Consider the following 21059-nt stretch of genomic DNA (forward strand, 5'->3'; position numbering starts at 1 on the left):
CCTTCTGAATGGACAGCTGGGGTGGAAAGAAAGATTTTCTCTCCTCTCTTCTCTTCTCCACTGTTCTTTTCTCTATCCTGTGCTTGTGAGAGAAGCTCTTAGCCCCATGACAGACAGACACTTCAGATCATGTCCCGGTCAGCGAGACAGAGGAGCATAGCTGATGGTAACTATAGGTGCATTCATCTGAGATCACAAGTACTCCCATGGAACAAAGCCAGCCAAGCCCTGATCAGTCACCACCCTGTCCCTACCTGTTGTGTCTGTTCTCTTTTACTGAATACCATTTTTGCCTTTCAGAAATGCACGTCTTCCAAGCTCTCCTTTCATCTTGGGGTGTATGAGTCAACGAGATATCTCCTGCCATTGCTCAACACCCAGGGGCGGCTGTCTACATGGGGCTCTGTGGACTGACAAATGCCCTCAGGATCTTTCACTTTCTTAATGTTCCTCAAAGGAGAGTCGACATGTGACAGGAGTTAAAATGCCTTTATGACGTGCCGCGAAGAGAAGAGAAGAGAAGAGAAGAGAAGAGAAGAGAAGAGAAGAGAAGAGAAGAGAAGAGAAGAGAAGAGAAGAGAAGAGAAGAGAAGAGAAACATAGCTTTTAGGCCTGGTTAATAGCAGCCGATCTTTAAGTGCATTCTTCCATCCTCTCCCTCTCTCTCCTTGTAGTGCTCTTAGGCTCAATCCTGCCCGGGGGCCGGGGTGACCTTTGACCTGGCTGGCCTGCCTAGCTACAGCCCTCTCGTTTGTTAGGGGCTTTATCCACTGACAAAGCAGGCAGGAAGTTGGCAGCCACCCAGCAGCCCCATGGGAGGATGACCATCAGCTAGCTCAGCTTACCGCTTATTACAGGATGGTGGGGAGCATGTGTGTTTGTGTGTGTGTGTGTGTGTGTCTGTCTGCGCACTGGCGTGTGTGTGTCCTTGTGCTTGCATTTGTGCTAGCTTGCATCTCTGTACATGCATATACTGTATGTGTGCATGTATGCGTGCTTACAAACATGCTTGTGCATGTGCGACCGCTGGCATGTTCAACTGTGGCTGCATACTTGTGTTTGCATGCATGCAGAAATGAGGCTGACCTTTTTTTTTTTTTTTTTTTTTTTTTAAGGATGGCAATTTTTACTATGCTATCTAATGACACGCAAAGAATAAGCCTGGAAGCTACAAGCATCCCTGTCTCCAAGCTAACCCGATCAGCTACGCATGTTAGTGACAATCAGGCAACCTTCCAGCCGCTGGACTCAGGGGACCCCTGCACACTTCAGTCTCTCTCTCTCTCTCTCTCTCTCTCTCTCTCTCTCTCTCCACTCTTTCCCTCCTCCTCCTCTCCGCAGCCTGCTCATCAGAGCGCTCAGAACTGCTCACTAAAACATTATATCATAAGACACTCCAGTTTCACTCTCGCCACTCCATAAAAGTCAGGTAATTCATACTTCATTTATATACCTTCCCATTAATAAAGCTGATGAACTTTTACTCCTTAAATCTAATGGCCCATTTTGCCATGACTGCCAGCGCTTGCCGCTTTTTCTGTCTCTCTCTGTCTGCCTCTCCTCTACTCTTCTACTCTACTTGTGCTTTGGAGGAAGCTAATCCACAGTCACTCAGCCACTGCTCACGTACAGTGTTTTATGGGTGAAGAGAGAAAGAGAAGGATTTGGAGATTTTTGAGGCTTTTGACTGACCTCTGCCACAGACAAGCAGTGACATGTACCATATGGTGGATTTGTTTCTCTCTCTTTCTCTCACTCTCTTTCTGTTTAACTCTACCTTTCTCTATCTGGGTGCAACAGAGGGTCATTGACCTCCGGGCCTAAAGCAAGGCAAGATGGCTCCCTGGCTCGGAGACTGTTGACAAGCGTCTGTGTTCTTTTCAACAACTCGTTGAACCACCCCCCTACCCCTTCCCTTCTCAGGAATGTAACACAACCGCTCACTGAGGTAACCCAAGCCCCTCCCCTCTCCCATCCTTCATTTACAGAAAGAGAAAGAGGCGGAGAGAAAAAGAGTTAGAGCAAGACCAACTGGGGGTGTTACACAGCTGTCCCCCATCTCCCCATCTAACTCTTGCCCCCTCTCCATTTCTCTTCCTCTCTTTAGATTTGCTTCTAGCCCCCTGAATGTGGAATAATTAATGATGCAATTGAGCTGAGGAGAGGACTCTGACCAGCAGGGGCCGTTCCTGAATGCCTGGGTAGCCGTTTTATGGTGGACCGGAAAATAGAAAGAGAGAAAGACATGAAGAGACAGATAGGCAGAGGAAGAGAAAGACATAAAACAGTCAGACAGTGAGAGAAAGAGATTGTTAATAGTCTGTTCCGCAACAAGCCTTAACCCAGTCTTCCTCTCTGTTTTTGTCCCCTCTAGTCTAATCCTCCATTCCCATCCCCCTCTCCTCTCCTCTCCATCCTGATGGAGGGATTGGGGGGCCTGACCTGTCTGGTGATTGATGGTAATGTCTCAGGAAGTCATTTTCCCCGACAGCACCCCGCCGCCTTTCACCAGGCCTGGTGCAGAGGTGAGCCAATAACATGGATCCTTTTAACTCTTTGCTCACTCGCCGCCCAGGTCTCTCCGACCCATCTATCTCACGCACCCTCATCCACACATCACCTTTTCCCTCCACACTGCACCTTATGCCAACCACCACCCATGAGTTCCCTACTTTCAACACCATGGCAAGGCTGAGAAGGTTCTACGCTCTGTCATGGAAAGCAAAATTTAAAAAAGTTTCACAAAACAGTGAAAACAAGGGTATCTTACAAAAAAGCCATCTTGAAGTAGATCTACCAAGTGGCCCCTAATTCAGGTTGCTGGGGATGGATCCCCACGACTCTATTACTGTCAGCGCTTACCACCTCCATTATGGCAATTAGGACGTGGTTCCAACACAAGGAATGCTTTGCTATGCTCGTGAATTGCTAACATCTGCCGTGTCTCTGCTCCATGTGTCATGAGTAGAGTTGTCTTTCTTAAACACACACCTTTTTAAAGTCACACTCTCTCCTCTCTCTCTCTCCTCTTTTTGCCTCCTGTTTCTTCAACACTTTACTCCACATTTATTTTCTTAATTCGACTCAAACTGTGCCTTAAAGAGATCCCTCTCTGTTTGAGTCCAAATAACCTAAAATGATCCGTGAAGAGCCTTGCAGTTCCCGTTTTCAATAGGCTTCATTAGTTTTTAATATCTAGCCAAGGAAAGGAGGGAAAATGGCATGAAGATAATCAATGGAAAGGGGCTGGTAGCCTATTAATCTCCCCCAAAGGATTGTGGGTTAATACACGCTCTTGCATAGGCAAACACGGCTCTGTGTGGTGAACACATCTGTCTGCCTGGATGGGCAACTTAATGAAACAGCCAGCGTTTGGCTGCTGAGATGGATGTCGTTCCCCCTGTGAAAAATGAATTCTCTTTCCCACTACGCTGAGGCAGAGTCACACATGATAGGGCTCCCTTCAATTCACTGGAGACCTGACTGTGTCCCCTTGTGAGAGCAGCTTAAACAATGAGGGTGCAGGGCAGGACAGGCAATGCATGGCCACTAGAGCAAGTCTTCATGGAGATCATATCAGGGAATCCTAATGTGAACAAGACTCTGACTGATCTGGGAATGAGAGAAGACAGAGAAAGACTAGATGAGGAGTAGTACAGTAGACAGATAAAGACGAACAAGGGAGGAGAGAGATGGAGGCTGAGCCACCTGGGATAGATAAGCAGGTTAAATGTGTTGGAGCGACAGTGTTTGTTAGAGTGTTTGTGGGTGAAAACCTTGGGAGGTGTGTATACTAGATTGTACGTATGTTTGTGTGCATGTGCAAGCATGCTTGCATATCTGCCAGGACATGTGTGCATGTTTCTTTGTGTTTGTGTGTATGTTTGTGTGCATGTGTGTGTGTGTGTATTCTGACAGTGTCTGAGGTGACCCCTGGTCAGGTAGTCCTGTAACAGGAGCTCACCTCCGGTTCTGCAAGCTCTCTTCTCAGTGTGCTAAACATCCACCTGAAGACAGGATTAGCCATTGTGACCTGGCCCCAGAGGTAACTGAGATACACCACCGGGGACAAACATGAAACACACACTGTTACATGTTGCAAAGACACAGCCAGGTGGGAAGAGATAGACACAGAGGAAGATAGAGGTTTTTAAAAAAAATCTGTAAAATAGTGACAGGATGGGACAGGTGGCGGTGGGGATTTTAAGTACAAACAGGACACCTATAAGAGGATGACTGCAAGCAGGATACAGTATAATGTCAAGGAAGCTAAGGTGAAGGTGTCAGTAGTGTTTGCCGTTGTCTAGTGAAAACAAAGCATCAGAGCATAAGAGGATTGGGGACCTAACCCAGCGCCTTGGGCTAGCTGAGATTTGTGCCTGTATGGAAATTGATGCCTGTCAGCCTGTTTATGACTCGACCCTGACAGTATGCATGCATGTGTGTTTCTGTGTGCACGTACAAGTGTGCGTGCTGTGCTGTGACAAATGAGCAGTGCTTAATTTGTGGCTGATTATGCGGGCTGCGGGTGCCCTAAACCCCTTTGAACTTGTAATTGCCCCTGGTTTCAGTAATGAACATTAAGGAGGATTCAGAAATGTGTGGCTAATTACACATTTTCCCCCATTTTTCATTTCTTCATCTTTATGCTGGATGAGAAAGAGGAAAAGGAGGAGCAGGAGTAGTAGTAGGAGGATGTGAGCCAAAGAGGAGGTTCTGGGTTGGGAGGCATACACTGCTGTTGTCGCCCTCTTTATCTAAATAATTGTACAAGCTGGTTTATGGGCTTTAGAGAGGTGCTTTGTGTGTCAGTCGCTGCAGCCCTGGGGATATGGGGGACTAGCTTTCCCCATGATCAATATTCAGAGAGATTCACATCTGGAGCCAAGGCCTGTTCTGCTTAGATTTGGATTTATATATTTATTTTTTTATTTGATTTTTTTTCTTTCTTTGGTTCTCTTCCTCCTCTATCCATCTGCTTTTTTCTTATCAGTGTGTGGTACAGCTATTTTTTGATACAGCGGTTGCTGTCTATCATACATGCTCATCTGTATAGCCTTACATGATCTTAGGGGGATGTGGCAACAGAGAAATTCAGAGCTCTGAAGTGAAGTACGTCTGCTATAAGTGGAGAGCAGACCCAGACACTAACAACACATGGCTCGATATACTGTATATGCTAGGCAGAATTGCTTGAGCAATAGAGCATTCTGGGTAAATGGTTGCGGTGCAGGGAGGGTCCACTGAGGTTAGTGGAGGGGGAAGAGTTGGGGAAAGGAGTAACAAATTGACCCGCTCAGCCTCAGTCTTTGATGTGGACTGGGATCTCTCTTAAAAACCAGTCCATATGTTCAGAGAGGGAAAGAGAGAGGATATCAATGGAGGAAAAAAATGAAAAGGTGAGGAAGTGGGGGGGAAAGAGGTGAGAACAAGAGACATGGCTCCCAGTTATAAGGACCCCACTGTGCAGGAATCCCATTGCTTGCCCCTGGACTGAGCGCTGGGCAAAACAAAAGCATGCATTTGAGAGGAGTAGGCAGGGAGGGGAGAAAAATCACACAAAATGGCAGGAGTGGGATTTGGTGCAGCCAGGGTCCCATGACAAACCAAACAGTGAAACACAAGGTCTGTTTTTGATTTCTACTCAATGCCTCCATCCCTCAACTCTTTTCTCTTTCCTTGCCTCCCTCCCTTCTTTAGACTGGTGTGCTGTTTCCACGCTTGTGCTGCTCCTTTCCCCCTTTTGCATTTTCTTCTCTTGGTGTGAGATGAATATCAAAGCGATACTGGGGCAGCGTAGAGGCCTGCAGCAAAATCTCACTGGCCTCCATGGTCCCCAGCATGCAGCAGCCACCGTTCTAGCAGCTCTTGCCACAACCCCGCAATCAGCCATAGGGGGATGAAGCTAGCCTGCAGGGCGGTACCCCTGGAAGGGTAAGGGGTAATTTAAGGGAACTAGCTCTAAGATGTGAAACCAAAATCCTCTTATACATTTTGTTATGAGTAAGATAACCCCAAAAGTGTAGAAAAGGGGAAAATGGCACAGAATCAGTTACCACCATCTTAATAACCCTGGCTTTCCACCAGAGGCATGTATGCTATCACAAACTACCTCGCAGGGTCCGTTAGTGCAGATGACGTCATTCATTCCTCTTTCCCATACAGTCAGCTCAGCCAGGTTCAAGCGAATGGATCAGTGTTATGACTACAGCAGCAGTGGATTGCGCTGCTGTGCTGAAGGCAGGGAAATGTTCCTGGGTTGTGCCCTATTCTCAGTGGAGCGTAGGGCCTTAAAGAACTCTCTTCAGCTGTGTGCATGTGTGTTCTTAGAGGAGTCTCTCACTGTTCGGAGCTGTGAGTTTATAAATCTGACTGCCCTCCACAGACCTAGCTCTGTTTGTATTCTGCTGCGGTCAGGGCATGTGCAGTCACCTCTGCAGGGGCCGGTCAAACTCACGCTGCGCTCCCGGTCTTCCATGAGGACGCCCCCGCTGTAAAACCTCATTTAAAGAAATGCATATTGCATCACAGTTCAAGGGAACACAGTCCTCCTTAGTTTTTTCCTTTATTCTTATTTATTTTATATCGTATGTCTTTTTTTTTTCTTTTTGCAAACACTGGAGTTTCACACAGCTTAATCACCTCCATGCACTGGGAATGTGTCATAAACAGTCCCTTCACAAACGCACTCATTTCTGCTACTTCATTAAACAACCTGCATTAAGATGCAAACAGCAGGAGGAAAAATTAACAGGGAAGGAGGGAAAACGGAGGAAATGTGAGATAGAGGGTGGAGGAGTGGTGCTGGTACCCCTGCATTTCCACATGCACAATAACATGGTGCTCATCTTGAAGATAAGCAAGCTTATGGGAATGAAAAGTTTTTTTTTTTAAAAAACAGCAAACATTCCTGCTATTTTCACAAGCACATGCACTCCATAGTGTATGCAGGGTTAATGTGCCATGCTTCATATGTCAGTGGATTCCACGTGGGCTTAGTTGGCTTTGAAGTGAAACTACGACAGATCTGGATTAGGGGGCAAAGTGTAAAGGTCTGATGTCGGAGCATGAAACAAATTCGGGCTTATTACATTCTAATGCAGCACTAAACCTCTGGAACGGCAACCAACTATGCCAAAGTACCCTGTAAACAAGGCTTTTGTCAGTCACAGAGCTGTGACACACTAACACTTGGAAATTGCTGCAAAGCCGCTCTGCAATGAGATGGCAAAGTTGATGTGGCCTGTCATATAATTATACAGCCTGTGAAAATGGGAAGTCACTGGATCCCCCTTCTAAACTTTCATCCTGGTTTATGCTCTCTCCTTCTATAAAAAGCATCTTGTTAGACATGTAATGGTATTTTTTTTAAATGAGTTCTGACAAGGAAGGCGAGATTCTTGTGTGAAATAAAGAATTTCTGAAGTGTCTGTGTGTCAGCGTCTTTCCCCCGTAAGGTCTGTCCGTGGTGTGGTAGCCCCTCTGTGATGGCCAGGCTCGGGAAGAACAGATGGCAGACTGAGGTGGCTTATGTCTCTGTTTTCCAGGGTCGCTGAGCAGCCAACATTAGAACACAGTGACTAGACAATAGCTAGGCACCAAACCTCATACCCCCCCCACGCCCCCCCACCCCAAAAAAGATCTCCTCCTCAGTCATTATCAAAGACTTTCAATGACTCCTGTGCTAAACATCCCTAAACTCTCCTGTCATGTTGTCACTAATGTCTGTTTTGTAAACACACACACAAAAGCAATGTGATGACTCATTTTCCCCACATCTCCCACTGATAGTCACACATTTGGGCAGTGGCAGTGAACCAAACTGTCGCCTGGGTTGCTATGGGTGACTGGAGAGCTGACTTTTGGGCTCTGAGGCAAACAAGCACATGACAGATTAGTGTGTGGGCCTCCTCCAGGCGTCCACCTCTGTGACCCTTAGGAGCCCCCTCTTTACCCCCTCCTCACCCCTAAACCCACTCCCTCCTTCTCCTTTGTCTGCACCCTCTCTTCTTCCAAACTCACACAACAACTTACGGAGGTGAAAAGTAAACAGATTTCCAAAGTGTAATTTCTGAAAAGCAGGCCAAAGTTACTACTTAATAAAAATTTCTGGCTTTAAAAAGTTGTTTTTTTTTATTGCTACACAAGTACAACTAAAATCCAAACAAACTAATGATGTAATTAGTGAACTAACTAAGTATGAATTAAATAAAAACTTATGGTGACATGTACAGTATGTTGGAAAGATAAAAGTAGGCAGCAGGAAATATGAAATGGACAGCTTTCAGCAGCTGAATGTAAAAGGAGGAAGGGCTTGGGTATTTCAAACTGTTTGCAGATGTGTGTCTCCACCAGTTAAATGCTGCTTGTACTGCAACAACACACAAGGATTAGAAGGACTAGAGGAGCTTAAACAAAACTGGGGATACAACAGGGCTGACTGTTTAGTCTACTCAAACAACATGCCCTCTCTTTTCGAGGGATGGACTTGTACACTTGTTTATCGTATGGGACAAACATCCGTTGCCAGGTTTTGGCCTTGCCTGCGCCCATGTCTTGTGAATGACCCTAGCTGGCTCTTTTATGTGCGTCTATAAAGGGCGGTCGAGAGAGCAGCTCCCATAGGAGGGCTCGACCTGACGATGACACCCTGTTGTCATGGAGACTAATGCTATGTTGGGCTGGGATTGGGAGTGAAGCGGGTGGGGTGGGGGTGGGGGGTGGAGTGGGTGGTGGAGGGGGGTGTAGCCACTGTCACTAGTGTATCTAATGATGTTTGAAGCACAATGCACTCATCTCCTCACAAAGTGTGACGTGTCCTTATTTTGGTTAATCATATGGCCTTGTTTTTGAGCTCTGCTGTAAGTGTTCTTCCTGTTATACAAGAAAAAAACACAATATTTCTTATTTTATAAATTTAGTCATGCAACAGTTAGTGAGTCAGTACTCTCACTGGTAGGCAAACACTTAGAAAAGAAAAGTATGTGCTGTACTAAATACAATACAGTAATCAAATAGGATGCATAAACATTTCACATCTGGACACACTGTTCTAATGCTCACAGTCCAAGGACTTTCCAAATGACCAAGGGATGTATCATTTCCCTTTCAGGGAGCCCAGGGGACCAATACACCTGGCTTAGCAGCTTAACAGCATTTCCCCAAACACCCAGGCCAAAGGGTGGCCTAGCACAAAACCTGAGACGCTTGATGCTTGAGAAGGCTACCTACTCATCTGACTGACCACTCTCCCTCTCTCGCTCATTCCCTCCCTCCACCTAGCTCACACATGCACACGTGCGCATACTATCAACTGGCCTGGTTTGCTCCTGAGGTCCCCTATTTATTTTCATAGGTGTTTGAGGGTTTACACTAGTCAAAAGACAAGGCCAGGGCCCAGAGTGGTATCTTTGTATCTGAGTGCTTCCTGTTTTCATTGCAAGGCCGACCCTTGTCTTTACAGGGGTGAGTAAGGGCTAGCAGGGGGCTAACAGGGGGTGAGAGGGAAGGAAGGCCGGGGGCGCCGAGGGGCTAATTGTAGATTTTAGAGTTTGCTTTTGCCAAACAAAAGGGCATCACCTTTTGCAACAATAAGAAAAAAAACTCCCACCACTGCCTCTTTATTTCTCTGTCTGCCTCTCTCTTATCACCTCTCTTCTTCTCTCTTGCATTCCCTGTATATACCTACCCTTCTACATAACTCTCTCTTCCTCTCCTGAATTCTGTAGTCCATGCTTTTGAAGTGCAGTAGAACATTTTACCCCTAACAGTGAAGTTTACCTTTCTGATAACATAATCTCCCTGTAGTATTGAAAAGCTTACACCAACAGTCTGGGATTTCCCTTCCCCTAATGTGGCTGGAAGACATCCAGAAACTCATGGGGAGGGAGGGGGGTGGTATTAGAGAGAGAAAGAGTGGGAGGGAGGATAGAAGGAGGGAGTGGAGAGACGGTCTGTCCCTCTTCTGCCAGCTAACACCAGCTGATCTGTCCAGCCGTTTGCCAATTAAATATGGGGCATTTAAGGTTGCCAGCTCACGTGCTCTCTAGTGCATGTGCATATGGGCTCAGCATAAGAGGTCAGAGTTATCACAGCTTCTCCGTAGAGTATCTGTGGAATCTTTGTATATTTTGTGAGATCTTATTTTCCCCTCAGCTGGAATATTGGCTGCAGTTTCAGACTGTGGCAACGGTAGGATTGATGTTAAATATGAGATTACTTTCTATATGTGAATGTCATGAAGAAAACCATCTTATGATTTCTCCCAAGAGAGTGTGAGGTCAGAGTAAAGCGAGGGAGGGTGGGAGGGGAGAGGGCAATTTTGTTATACTGAATCCAAAAGCCAACAGTTGTTACTATTGGCCTGTGTTGTTTTTCTGTGTGTGAAGGGGGGTCCTGTCCTTTTGAGCTTTTCAGAAGATGTGACAATGGCTGGATGTTGAGAACATATGTAGGGAGACCCCTGTGGCTCATGGAAGAGGAGCTTCATGCTGGCCCCGCCGTTTGAGAAAATACAAGGCTGCTCCTTTCACTCCTCACCCCTCAGTTAATGAATGCGTGAATGACAGAATTGCTGCTATAGGCCATTCAGGGGCCAAAGTCCCCAAGAATTCACCCTTGCACAAACGCATCCAGCAATGGCAAATACATTTGCTTAACAAATTAAAAGAAAGGAGAATGGCTAATGGGAGTGTGTGTGTGTGTGTGTGTGCGTATGAGAGAGAGAGAGAGAGAGAGTTTATGGGTGGGAGAATTGGATGGTGAGAAGAGAAGGGGGATAATTCAATTAGTCCTCTTCCTCAGTAGAGAAATGAAGGCAGGTTAAAAGGGAGGGATTATTATTTGTACAAGACTGGCCAGGGCTTTACACAAAAGAAACAAATAAAGATTGGAGAGAACATCTACAAGCAGGGGATGTGATAAAGGAGAGAGGGACAGAGAAAAAGAGGGCATTGAAAGCTCTGCACTGTCTGAATTAACCAGCTCTCTGAAAACTGTGCCTGTGTCCAACATTGGGCTTTTCCCCCCCCTCCTTTCCTTTCCACTCTTTCAATTGAATTTTAAAACAATTCTAAAGAAAATTGCTGGAGTCTCTTCCAAAAGCTCTCTATGCATCATTCTGTCTTTCTATCAGCATCTTTTGCAGGAAAAGGAGCGCTGAAACTGTGTGAGGTTTTTACTAGGAAAGATGCCAAATCGTGAGGAAATTTCTAGTCTAAACTCACATAAGGTGTGTTTATGTGTTTTGTGCATGCATATATGAACATACAGTAAATTCCACTTCGGTAAAGAATTATCTAAAAAAAAAAAAAAAGGAAAAAAAGTTTGGCCTCCCTCCTGCCCTCAATCTCTGAGTGAAGCCTAGTCTGCACAGTTTGGTGAGAGGTCTCCAGTCAGGGAGCGATGGAGCTGTGAACAGCTGTGAAGTCATTTTGATAATGATGAGAATAATAAGCATGCAGACTGGCGTGGTGGAGCCGCTAAGGCCTGCGAGGCTCAGGGCTTTGCTGTTGCAGCTTCACTGCTCCTGAATAGATAAAAGTGATTAAAGCACTCCTGATTATCCCTGACCAATATGTAATGGATTTACAGCCCTTTCAATTAGTCCGTATTTGCTGGCCACTCATTACTTGGGCTTTTGGTTAGGTAATCAGGGTCTGAGGGCTTTGGGTAGGGAGTGGGCACTGGTGGTGGTGGTGGGGAGGGGGGGGGTTGCGGGTGCACAGGGGGCACCTGACGCTCTGAGCTAAGTCTCTTCTACTTTCTCTCTCTCTTCTTTTACTACTCCGTTCCCCCTAAATTGTCTCTCCATCTCTGGGACAGAGAGCCACGTGCTCTGAGAGCAGCTTATGTGTCCTGGTGTGGCCACCTCCTCCTGAAATCTGACCTGCGTAGCAAAATCAATACAGCCTGATGTTCTGATAATGTCCTGACATTAGCGAGGGTAGGGGGACATGTGGTCGATCGCCTTATACTTGATGAACACAAATAGACAGACAGAAAAACCAACACGTAAAGAAAACAGCTGAGCAGTGAATGTTCTATTATTTTGAATTACTGTCACATTTGAATATTTACTCAAAGCCATGAAGCATCACTGCGCTAAGTGAAGTGAATGAAAAAAGAAAGATATGACCATTCACCATCTCAACCTCAAACGTATTTAAATATCACAAATTTGAAAATATGGTTTAAAAAATTGATGTGCACTACCTAAAACTTCACACCTTTACACCCATGATCATTCTCCAGTAACTATCACTCCTCTCATTCTGCCCCAGAAAAACATTCTTCTTCAAGCCAAACAAACAGCGCATCTCATATTGGAGTAAATGTCATGGATTGTTTGGCCATCTCCCTCTTACTCAGAGTGTGCTGAGCAGGGTAAACAGTCCAAACTGATTAGATTGACCCGGTCACTGTGTCCCTCTGACAGGTGGCTGACAGGTGAGCATCACAGCGCTGCCGTCGCTCACCTCCCTCACTGATGACTATGTGACAGGTGTGTGTATGTGGGCTTCTGCATGTTTTTTTTTCCGAGGGTATGTGTGTGTGTGTGTGTGTGTGTGTCTTTCCACCTGTGTTGTTTTCATACATTCATTTAATTCACGTGTATCTTTAAAAAGTTATGGCTGTGCTTACCGTGAGATGCTGGAACAGCCACGCCCTCATGATGTTAGTGGCCACCTTGGGGAAAATGCCACGCTTTTTCTGCCTCTTCTTATCCTTGTCTGGATCATCATCGTCCCCTGTGCCAGGCGATGCAACACTGTTGTCTAAGCCATCTCCTGGACGGAAACCAAACCCGGGGTTAAATAACATCCCAGACCACATCACTGACTCAGAGTACAATAAAAAAAAAAAATCCTGCTCAAAGCAGAAACAGAAGTACTGTATAGACAGTCAAAGCTGAGTTTAAGGCTTATGAAAGATGGATAATCTGACAAAGATACCTAAGAAAGAATTCAAAAGCACTGCACTCAGGCCTTGTAAATTGCCAGAGCAAAGTCAGTGTTGTGTACTGAAGATATGGAGGTAGAGGGATTTAGACGGCCTTAGACGAAGGCCTGTACAGAGAGCTAAGGGTTTACACAGAGGCCTAGCAGAGTTGTTCAATACCCCAGAGCACAGGAGAGGGGAATGGGGGTTAATGACTCTAATGTTATGGTTGGACACTGAAACACTAGATTCCTCATTCCAGTTCTACGGTAGGAAGAGAAGGAAAGAAAAAATGAAGCGAGATGACAATAAAGTACGACGAGTCTTCAAGTACAGTAGAGGCTTGGACTCATGTCATTAATTCAATTAGATTTGCATGCTTGACATATGTAGAGCATTTTTTTTTCATCTTTTGAAGAGAGCCAAAGGGGACAAGAAGGAGTTATGCAGACATATACAGTACACACACACACACACACACACTCACATACAAACAAAACTCACAGGATATGATAATTCAGGGCATCCAGTTGAAAAGCATGCGTATTGAAGTAAGGATGTGATTTGGGGTTGTTCATTGTTGCACTTCGATGCACATAATGGACTCGTCTGCCTCCCCCACCCCAGCCCCTGACTCTCCTAGTCCTCCTCTCCCACTCCCTTCCCTCGCAGCAACCCCTCCCCATTCTGCCACAAGATTAGCATGACAGGCCAGTGGCGGCTTCGCCTGCATTAATGTCCGTCAGTGTTTGATTTCAAGAGGAAAAACATGCACATACCCAGGCACGATTTCTCCTTTAAATTGAAGTTTCCATCTTTGTCCCTTGCCCTTTTCTTGTTCCTCCTTCCCGGCATTAATTGTGCATTAGCAAAAATGATTTACTTTTAACAGTCATAGTTATTTTTTCTTGCCCCCGGGCACAAATGCCTTGAAAGCCTTCCTTGAGGGCATCTAAATTATGTATCTGAAAAACTCCTCCACTAAGGCAGAGAAGGACCCTGACGTTCTCAAAATTCAGACTCACATGTCCTCCTGTTTTTGGGGAGGCATCAATCACAACCACCTATACAAGCCCTAATCTCGCATAAATATTTGAACTAATAACATTAAAAAGGGGGAAAGAAAAAGGATCCGACTGGTAGCGTAATCAAATGCAAAATAAATGAAGAATACAAGGACAGTAGGGGCCCTCACTTCTAACTACTTTCCCCATTTTCTTTTTCTTTTTTCTCCCCCTTGTTTTCCCTCTCTTTTTTCTTCTCTCTGTCTATCTTTTCTGTCTGTGCGCAGTGTTTTCCTTCCACATCATTAGTGCAGAGCCACACGAAAGGGGAAAACAGAGAAGTGCCGACTTTGCGCTCCCTGTGTGAAGTTAAAGAAGCAACAGCCTCTCTGAAGGACATATGGGAATGGGGACACAGACTAGGGGTGTTGTAATTGTAGAATGGGCATTCATTAGTGGCAAATGCCATAAATCCCAGGCTAAGTACGAATCCTTGTTCAGGAAAGCCTAAAACAATAAACTTTGGTCTGGCCGTAGCCCTACCCTGACTGTGAGGGGCTTCCTGAGAAATGCGACCCAGGCGGAAGTCAAGTCTAACTCCCCCAGTTTGCTTCCTAACTTCAATAACAACACAAGTAGTGAGCTGTGAATTTTAACCACCCTCCCCTTGTTTCTCTTCTTTTGAGCTTTGCTGAATAATGTTGATACACAGTTTGTTTGTTTGTGTGCCGCTAGGTTTTGTGTTGATTTTCAAGCAAGTCTCCAAATCCCTCTCCTGCTGTGAGCAGTCAGGCTCATCCAATGGAACCACACAGTGGCCAAAAGGCTGGCAGATTAATTTTATTGACGTTTCCATTTTCACTGCAATGCGATAGCCTCCCCCCTGGCCAGAGCCAGAGCGACCCGTGCGTATTTACAGACTGACCTGTCACTTCATTACCCAGCATGCTTGCTGCCTCCTGCCCTAGCCCGCAAGGGTGAAACCAGACTCCAAGGCTCTCAGCTCCTCTGTCTTTCTCTCACATGTACATGGATACTGTCATGTGTGCACAGACCAGGCTTGTGGCATTCAAGCATGAATTTTGTGGACACTATTAATAGTTGTTATTGACTTTACATATACTATATATATATAAATATATGCATAGTGTATGTATATATATACACACACAGTATATAAGTAAGAAATAGCAAAGAAAGAAATAACAGGGAGATGAAGAAGCAAGAGGAGGAAAAGAGAAGGAGTTGAAAAAGAATAAAGAAGACCCAACTTGCACAACCTCATTACATCTAAAGGAGAGCTGGTGCTTTGCATCCACCCCCACTCCTTTCTTATGAGCGAGAGAAGGAACGCTGCAGGGCAAATTGTCCCAAACGCTAATGGCTTCTGACTGTTCCCTGGCAACTCTGCCATTCTAACCTGTGTGGATGTGCACTCTAAAAAAAAAATGGGGAAAGGAAAAAAAAGTGCAGGGCAGAGCAGGGGGAAGCGTCCCATCATCTGGCCATGTGACACAGATGGGGGTTGGCTATTAGGAGGCAGCCGAAAGGCCTAGGGGAGCCGAGGTGCTGGAGTGTAGCCCCAGGCACTTTTGGAAAAGCAGCGCCCTTGGAGACGGAAAAAAGACAAACCCCCCTCCTCACGCCCCCCCCCCCCAACTCTCCCCACTCTCTTTCTGTCTTTCCTCACTCTTTCCTTCACTCTCCTTCTCCCCTACACACTATCAATATTTTGACTTAAAGTGTTTGCAATGAAAGTTCTGTGCATACTTTTGTTTGCACAAACCTAGAAGGTGTAATCAGGCAAGATGGAAGACAATGACCGAACGCAATGAGGGTGAGAGACGGAATGAACACGCAAGCAAACAAACAAGCAAGTCCAAGAGCACATTACGCTCACATACATTCCTACTCTCATCACCAGTTGGTGGTTATTAAAAATGCATTCAGATATATCTCCCTGTGAGTAAATTGGTCTCAGGGCTGAGCTCATTAACGGGTTGGGAAAGGACTGTAAACACACTGCAACTCTGCTTATCTAATGTTGGCACATTCAGGGTTGCTTCAGGATTTCTTGCATAAAGAATTGGTTTAGCACAAAGTGTCCTACAGTCTCTGCTGAGATTAAGTGGGATTCAGGGGTGTTCTAATGACTCTAGAGATCATGCTTCATGTCTAGGAGGCACCTTGCCCCCCTAGGGAGCCACTAAGGTCTAGTCAGCCCTAGAAGCATTATGGATCTGACTGTGAGTAACATATATTGTGGCTCTATCACTACATCAAGAATGTCCTCCTTCTGGTGCGCTACCATTCCGATATACCAATTGCATGAATGAATAATGACTTGTCAGTAGTTGGAAAACACATTCAAACCCAGTCATGGTTAGTTATCAAATAACACTCCAGACTTATTGGTCCATATACTATTTAAATACCTACTGAGGAGCTTATATACAAGCTTCAGATGTTGTGTGTGTATTCTTCTAAAGGCTGTGCAATGATTTTGCACTGGGAGGCCCCAGCATTTGTTTCAGGGTAATGAAGCAAGAGTGTTGAGGCAGTGGCTTATGGAAGCTGTGGTTAAAGTGACTAATTACAACAGACCCCCCCCACACAACCCTCCACGCCCCCTGTCAGCCCAAACTAGTCAGGCATGTTCACCCAAGCTCACCCAAATGAGGAGAAGAGAAAAAACTCAAGAGTAGAGTTAGAAGGAGTAGCTGGAGGACAGAAGCTAAGAGGTTTGTTTTAGCAAGAGCTCCTTTGGCCTTCTTTACCTTACCACACCATAGTGACCGGGCCTTCCAACCCTCCCTCCAACACCCTCCTATTACACCACCTCTAGCCCTGCAGGCTTGGCCGTAGAGAATGAAGAGAAAAGAAGAGGGGGATTTAGAGCCTCCCTTTTCCCTCTTTTTCTCCTCAACTTTTCAGCCAACATAAGCAGCGTTTAGCACATTCAGTCCCCCAAATGGCAGCGAATGAGAGAAGCAGTGGGGGCTCCTCTTTTGTCCGTCTGGTTACCCCTTTTATTTACTCTGGATTTACGAAGGGGTCTTTGCTGGCTCTGGGACCACATGCTCTTGACGCACACACAGTCTCTCTCTCTCTCACACACACACACACACACATACAAAAACACGTAGAGACTCTATTCACACGAGGGGAATGGCCGGCCCTCTGTTGCTCTGTGCCGACTGGGGATTACAGGTCTTCTGACTATAACCGCATGCTAGCAATATGCTTTGCACTGACGTAACATACAGCGCAGACAAGTGCTAATGAGTAGACCATAATCCCTTTAATGATAAAACACACACTAGAGCGTCCAAAAGTAAGTAACCCATCATTGTGTTTGTTTGTCTTTGTATGACCACACACCATATGGTTTACTGCGTTCATTCAGATCCATACAGTAGATGAGGGCTCTTAAATGGAACTGTTTTAGTGTGGCTGCACCACTGCAGCCAGTGTTTTACGCTGATTATTTCCTGATCTGTGCTTAAACAAGCAGCAGCCCCTTGCACTGGACCATAAAACAACAGCTTAGTAAACAGCAAGCATGCTGACAAATTGGTAGCGCTCAGGCCGGAGTCATTAACAGCCCTAAAACCTGTCAGAGCAATTACAACAAACTCTCTCCTTCAGCAAGTCTCCCTGCCAAACTCCGATGTCACTACCCGCCTCCTCTTTACCGCCCCCTGTTACCACTAGGACACTGGCTAAAGGTGAAAGAGAGAAGACTACCACTTTTTCCTCTGTACTCCAATAGCCATGACACCCCAGAGATATGGGAACAAACCTTCATTTCAAACACAGCTGTATCTGCATCCTGGGTGCTATACGACTGAGTGGTTCCTCTTGCATGAGAAGTAATGTGTAGTTGTCTCCCCCCAAAAACACATCATTAAGTGTTCCCTTAAATGAAGTGGAATAAGAGCTTCTAATTAGATGGGTTTTTTCTATGTGTGGGGAAGCGAGGCAGTCAGGCAGTAAGAAAGGCAGGGAGGGAAGGAAGGAGGGAGGTGGGGGGTAGTTGCTCAACAACTCCTGTACCTCCTCTCCTCCCTCCCTTCTCCGCCCCTTCTCTAAGCCCCCTAACCCTGCCATCAGGCAGATATCTCTCTGTCATCTCTGGAATGCTGGAGATAACTATCGCCTCTCCACCGATACAAGGCCTCTCTCCTCTCACAAGCCCAGTGTTGACCCCACTGTGCACATCCCTACCAAAGAGGGTGAGGCTGAAGTGGAGGGAGCAGAGAGAAAGAGAGGGGAGGGGTAAGGGTGGAGGGTTGGAGGTAAAACTTGTTTTTAACAACCAGTTGGGCTATTTTACCTTTTAACCCAAAATATGGGCTGGAGCAAAGCCATCCTCCCCTTTCAGCTTCACCCCTGGAGCCAAAGACAAGTGGTTCGTCCAGAAGGGAGATGGAGGAAGGGGGGCAGGCTGTCTGGTTACTGCTTTCACTGCCTAGAATTCTCTGGATCTTCTCATAAGATTATCATCTGCCAAGAACCTAAAATTTTTCAAATGGGTGCACCAAGATTATCAAAGGATTTGGACTGATCTAATCAACAACAATTAACTTATTACATTATCAATTGGGACTTTGAGGGCCACACAATGACTGCTCATGCTTCCTGAGATCTTGATTTTCCTAATACTTTCTTCCAATTCTATACCTATAGATGTGTATGTGGACACACAGAAAAAGTGCTTCTTTTACACATACATGGAGTATGCATAAAAGAATGTATGTCGGCTGAGACAAGAGTCTGTCGTCTAAACGAGCCTTTATTTGTGGAGGAAAAAAGATCGAAAGAAAAGAGATGGAATAAAGATGTATAAAAGAAAGGAGGCAGGCTGTTGCAGATGTCAGGACCCAATTTGCATGAATGGCAAAGGGCTAAATTGCAGGGGATGGGGGAGCAACCCTCCACCCCCTCACCCCACTCTTTTTGGGGAACTAAAAGGGAGCTGTGATGCCCATGACTGCCCCTCACTCAGCAGACAGGGATCAGTGGCTAATGAAGGGCTTTGGGTCTCCACCAGACATTTCACACTCTCTGCCTCCCTGACAACTCCACCTCGCTCCCCCTGCACTCCAGCACTGCAGAAGAAACTGCCACTGCTCCTCCCTTACACTCCAAATCGAACGGGGCTAATTGGTCTCGTAGGTAATCTCGGTTCATCCCTTGTTTCTTAATAAACAAATTTACAAACTGGCTGATGTACCTGTCCAAACCTTGCTACCTTCTTTCTTTCCTTACCAAAAATGATACAATGGAACAATTCTTGACGTTGGTGTTTAAAATTGCATATATTGACAATACTCCCTCTATAATTTATAATTGTTAGGATAAAAAAAACAAGACTGGGTGCCCACAGAGAAGCATACTTAAAACCTAAGGTTTGATACTGCATTAAATATTAAAGAATAGGTAATTCCCAAAAGCAAGTGAGGCTATGTTGAATTGAAACAAGCATGATCATTAGTAAAACAAGCTGCTTCCATACTTTTTACTTCCTAAAAATGACTAAGTTGCTCTACTTTGCAGTGATAAAACTTTGGAATGATAATAAAAACAGGGAATAGAGATGACGCAGAGAAAAAGTAAACAAAGAGATGGAGGGCATACAGATGCATCATATGGATCCATCTGCTAGTGAAGAAATGGCTTTATAATCCCCGCTAGGAACTATTGTATATCAAAGTCTTCTACCTAAACCACAAGAAAGAGCAGGTTGCCAGTTTTAGCAGAGTGTGGTTTCCTGATTCAGAACAACTTACACTGTTTGAGTCAATGTATGATAACATCAGCAGTGATTCTCTACCCTCAATTACAATTTAAAACCAAACAAACAAATGTACTGTTTTTTTTTGCTGAGAGAGAAGGACAACTTGGATCTATTACAGATATTGTTGCCACACCTGATGGACAGTGGCATCAAAGCAGAGTTGGAGTTTCTACATAGAGGCGGGGGGTTGGTAGAGTAAATGGATTAAAAGGTTTATAAATCAACAAGTCAACCATCAGATTGTAGCCTCTGCTCAGCAGCCCTCTCATCAACCAAATGCCATGAAGTTTTTTTTCTCCTCGCTCTCTTTTTTTTCACATGAATGTCCTGGAGGCAGGGAACAAAGCGAGCAGAACTGATTACTGCGCTGTTGCCCCGCTCCGCCAGTCTAAACTCTGTTTGGCTTCCTAATGAGCTCACTAAAAACCCAATTCATCACCCATAACCCCTTCTCAACCTGCCTTGAAATCCCCCATTATGGCAAGTCAAGGACAGTCCGTTTACAGGCTTTGGGCTGGGGTCAAGGGCTGTGAGGGGTGGATGGCAGTGGTCATAGCAACAGTGCAGCCAAGGTTTTTTTTTGACAGGGGATATTACCCATGTGGCGTGTCTGTCCCCCAATATCTAAATGTGTTCTCAAACTCCATTGAAAATATTTTTATTTTTACTATTTGAGAATGGTGGGTTATTCTTTACTGCCTACACCAATCTCCCCCATCCCTTATGCCCCCCCCCCCCCCTCCTCTTTTGCAACACCAGTGGTGTCCCAGCCTGAGCGGAGGAATGTCCGGCTTGATGGCTGCAGCAGCGGGAATGTCCCGTTCTAGTCAGCCTTCGCACCAGAGATTTCAGTTTTAATACCCCTTCGTCCCATCCCCGCAAAGACAGGAATTCGGTGGGAAGGGAATGTGGCGGGATGGGGGGCTGAGAGAGTGGAATACAGTTGGCTATTAAGGATAAGGCAAGGGGCAAGAGAAGAGGAAACGTTAAAAAAAAAAAAAAAAAAGAAAATATGAGAATATTGTAGGTAGATGACAAACAGCCGAGAGGGTAGGCAAAAGAAAAAGAAGGGAAGGAAAATATCTTGAGGGGGTGTCGGTTGGAAAGGGGGGTCAGAAATTGAGAGGTGGAGGAAGAGGACAGCAGAGGGTTGGGGTAAACTCCCACAGTTCCTCATTACATGGAGTTGAAATGATCCTCCTGACACCTGAGCTGTAACCAAGAGATTACAGAATTGATGAATCCTTGGTTTAAAATGCAGCTGTTTTATTCTGCTTTAGTAATTAATTCTTTTTCCGATAGCGTATTGATTAAGC

At 45.5% G+C, this 21059-nt stretch overlaps 1 protein-coding gene across 20 annotated transcripts in view; it reads right to left on the minus strand.

Annotated features, from left to right (window-relative positions):
- The window catches only part of meis2a (Meis homeobox 2a), a 195429-nt gene that overhangs the window by 34243 nt on the left and 140127 nt on the right, over window positions 1-21059 (minus strand). For 19 of the 20 annotated variants that reach the window (XM_042388076.1, XM_042388078.1, XM_042388080.1 and 16 more), the window contains one exon: window positions 12643-12788. In XM_042388076.1, the coding sequence (XP_042244010.1) occupies window positions 12643-12788 (146 nt within the window). The remainder of the gene's footprint in view (window positions 1-12642; window positions 12789-21059) is intronic. The other variant, XM_042388077.1, reaches the window with a different exon arrangement.

The sequence above is a fragment of the Thunnus maccoyii genome, chromosome 16 (genome assembly GCF_910596095.1).
Source record: "Thunnus maccoyii chromosome 16, fThuMac1.1, whole genome shotgun sequence".
Classification (NCBI taxonomy): Eukaryota; Metazoa; Chordata; class Actinopteri; order Scombriformes; family Scombridae; genus Thunnus; species Thunnus maccoyii.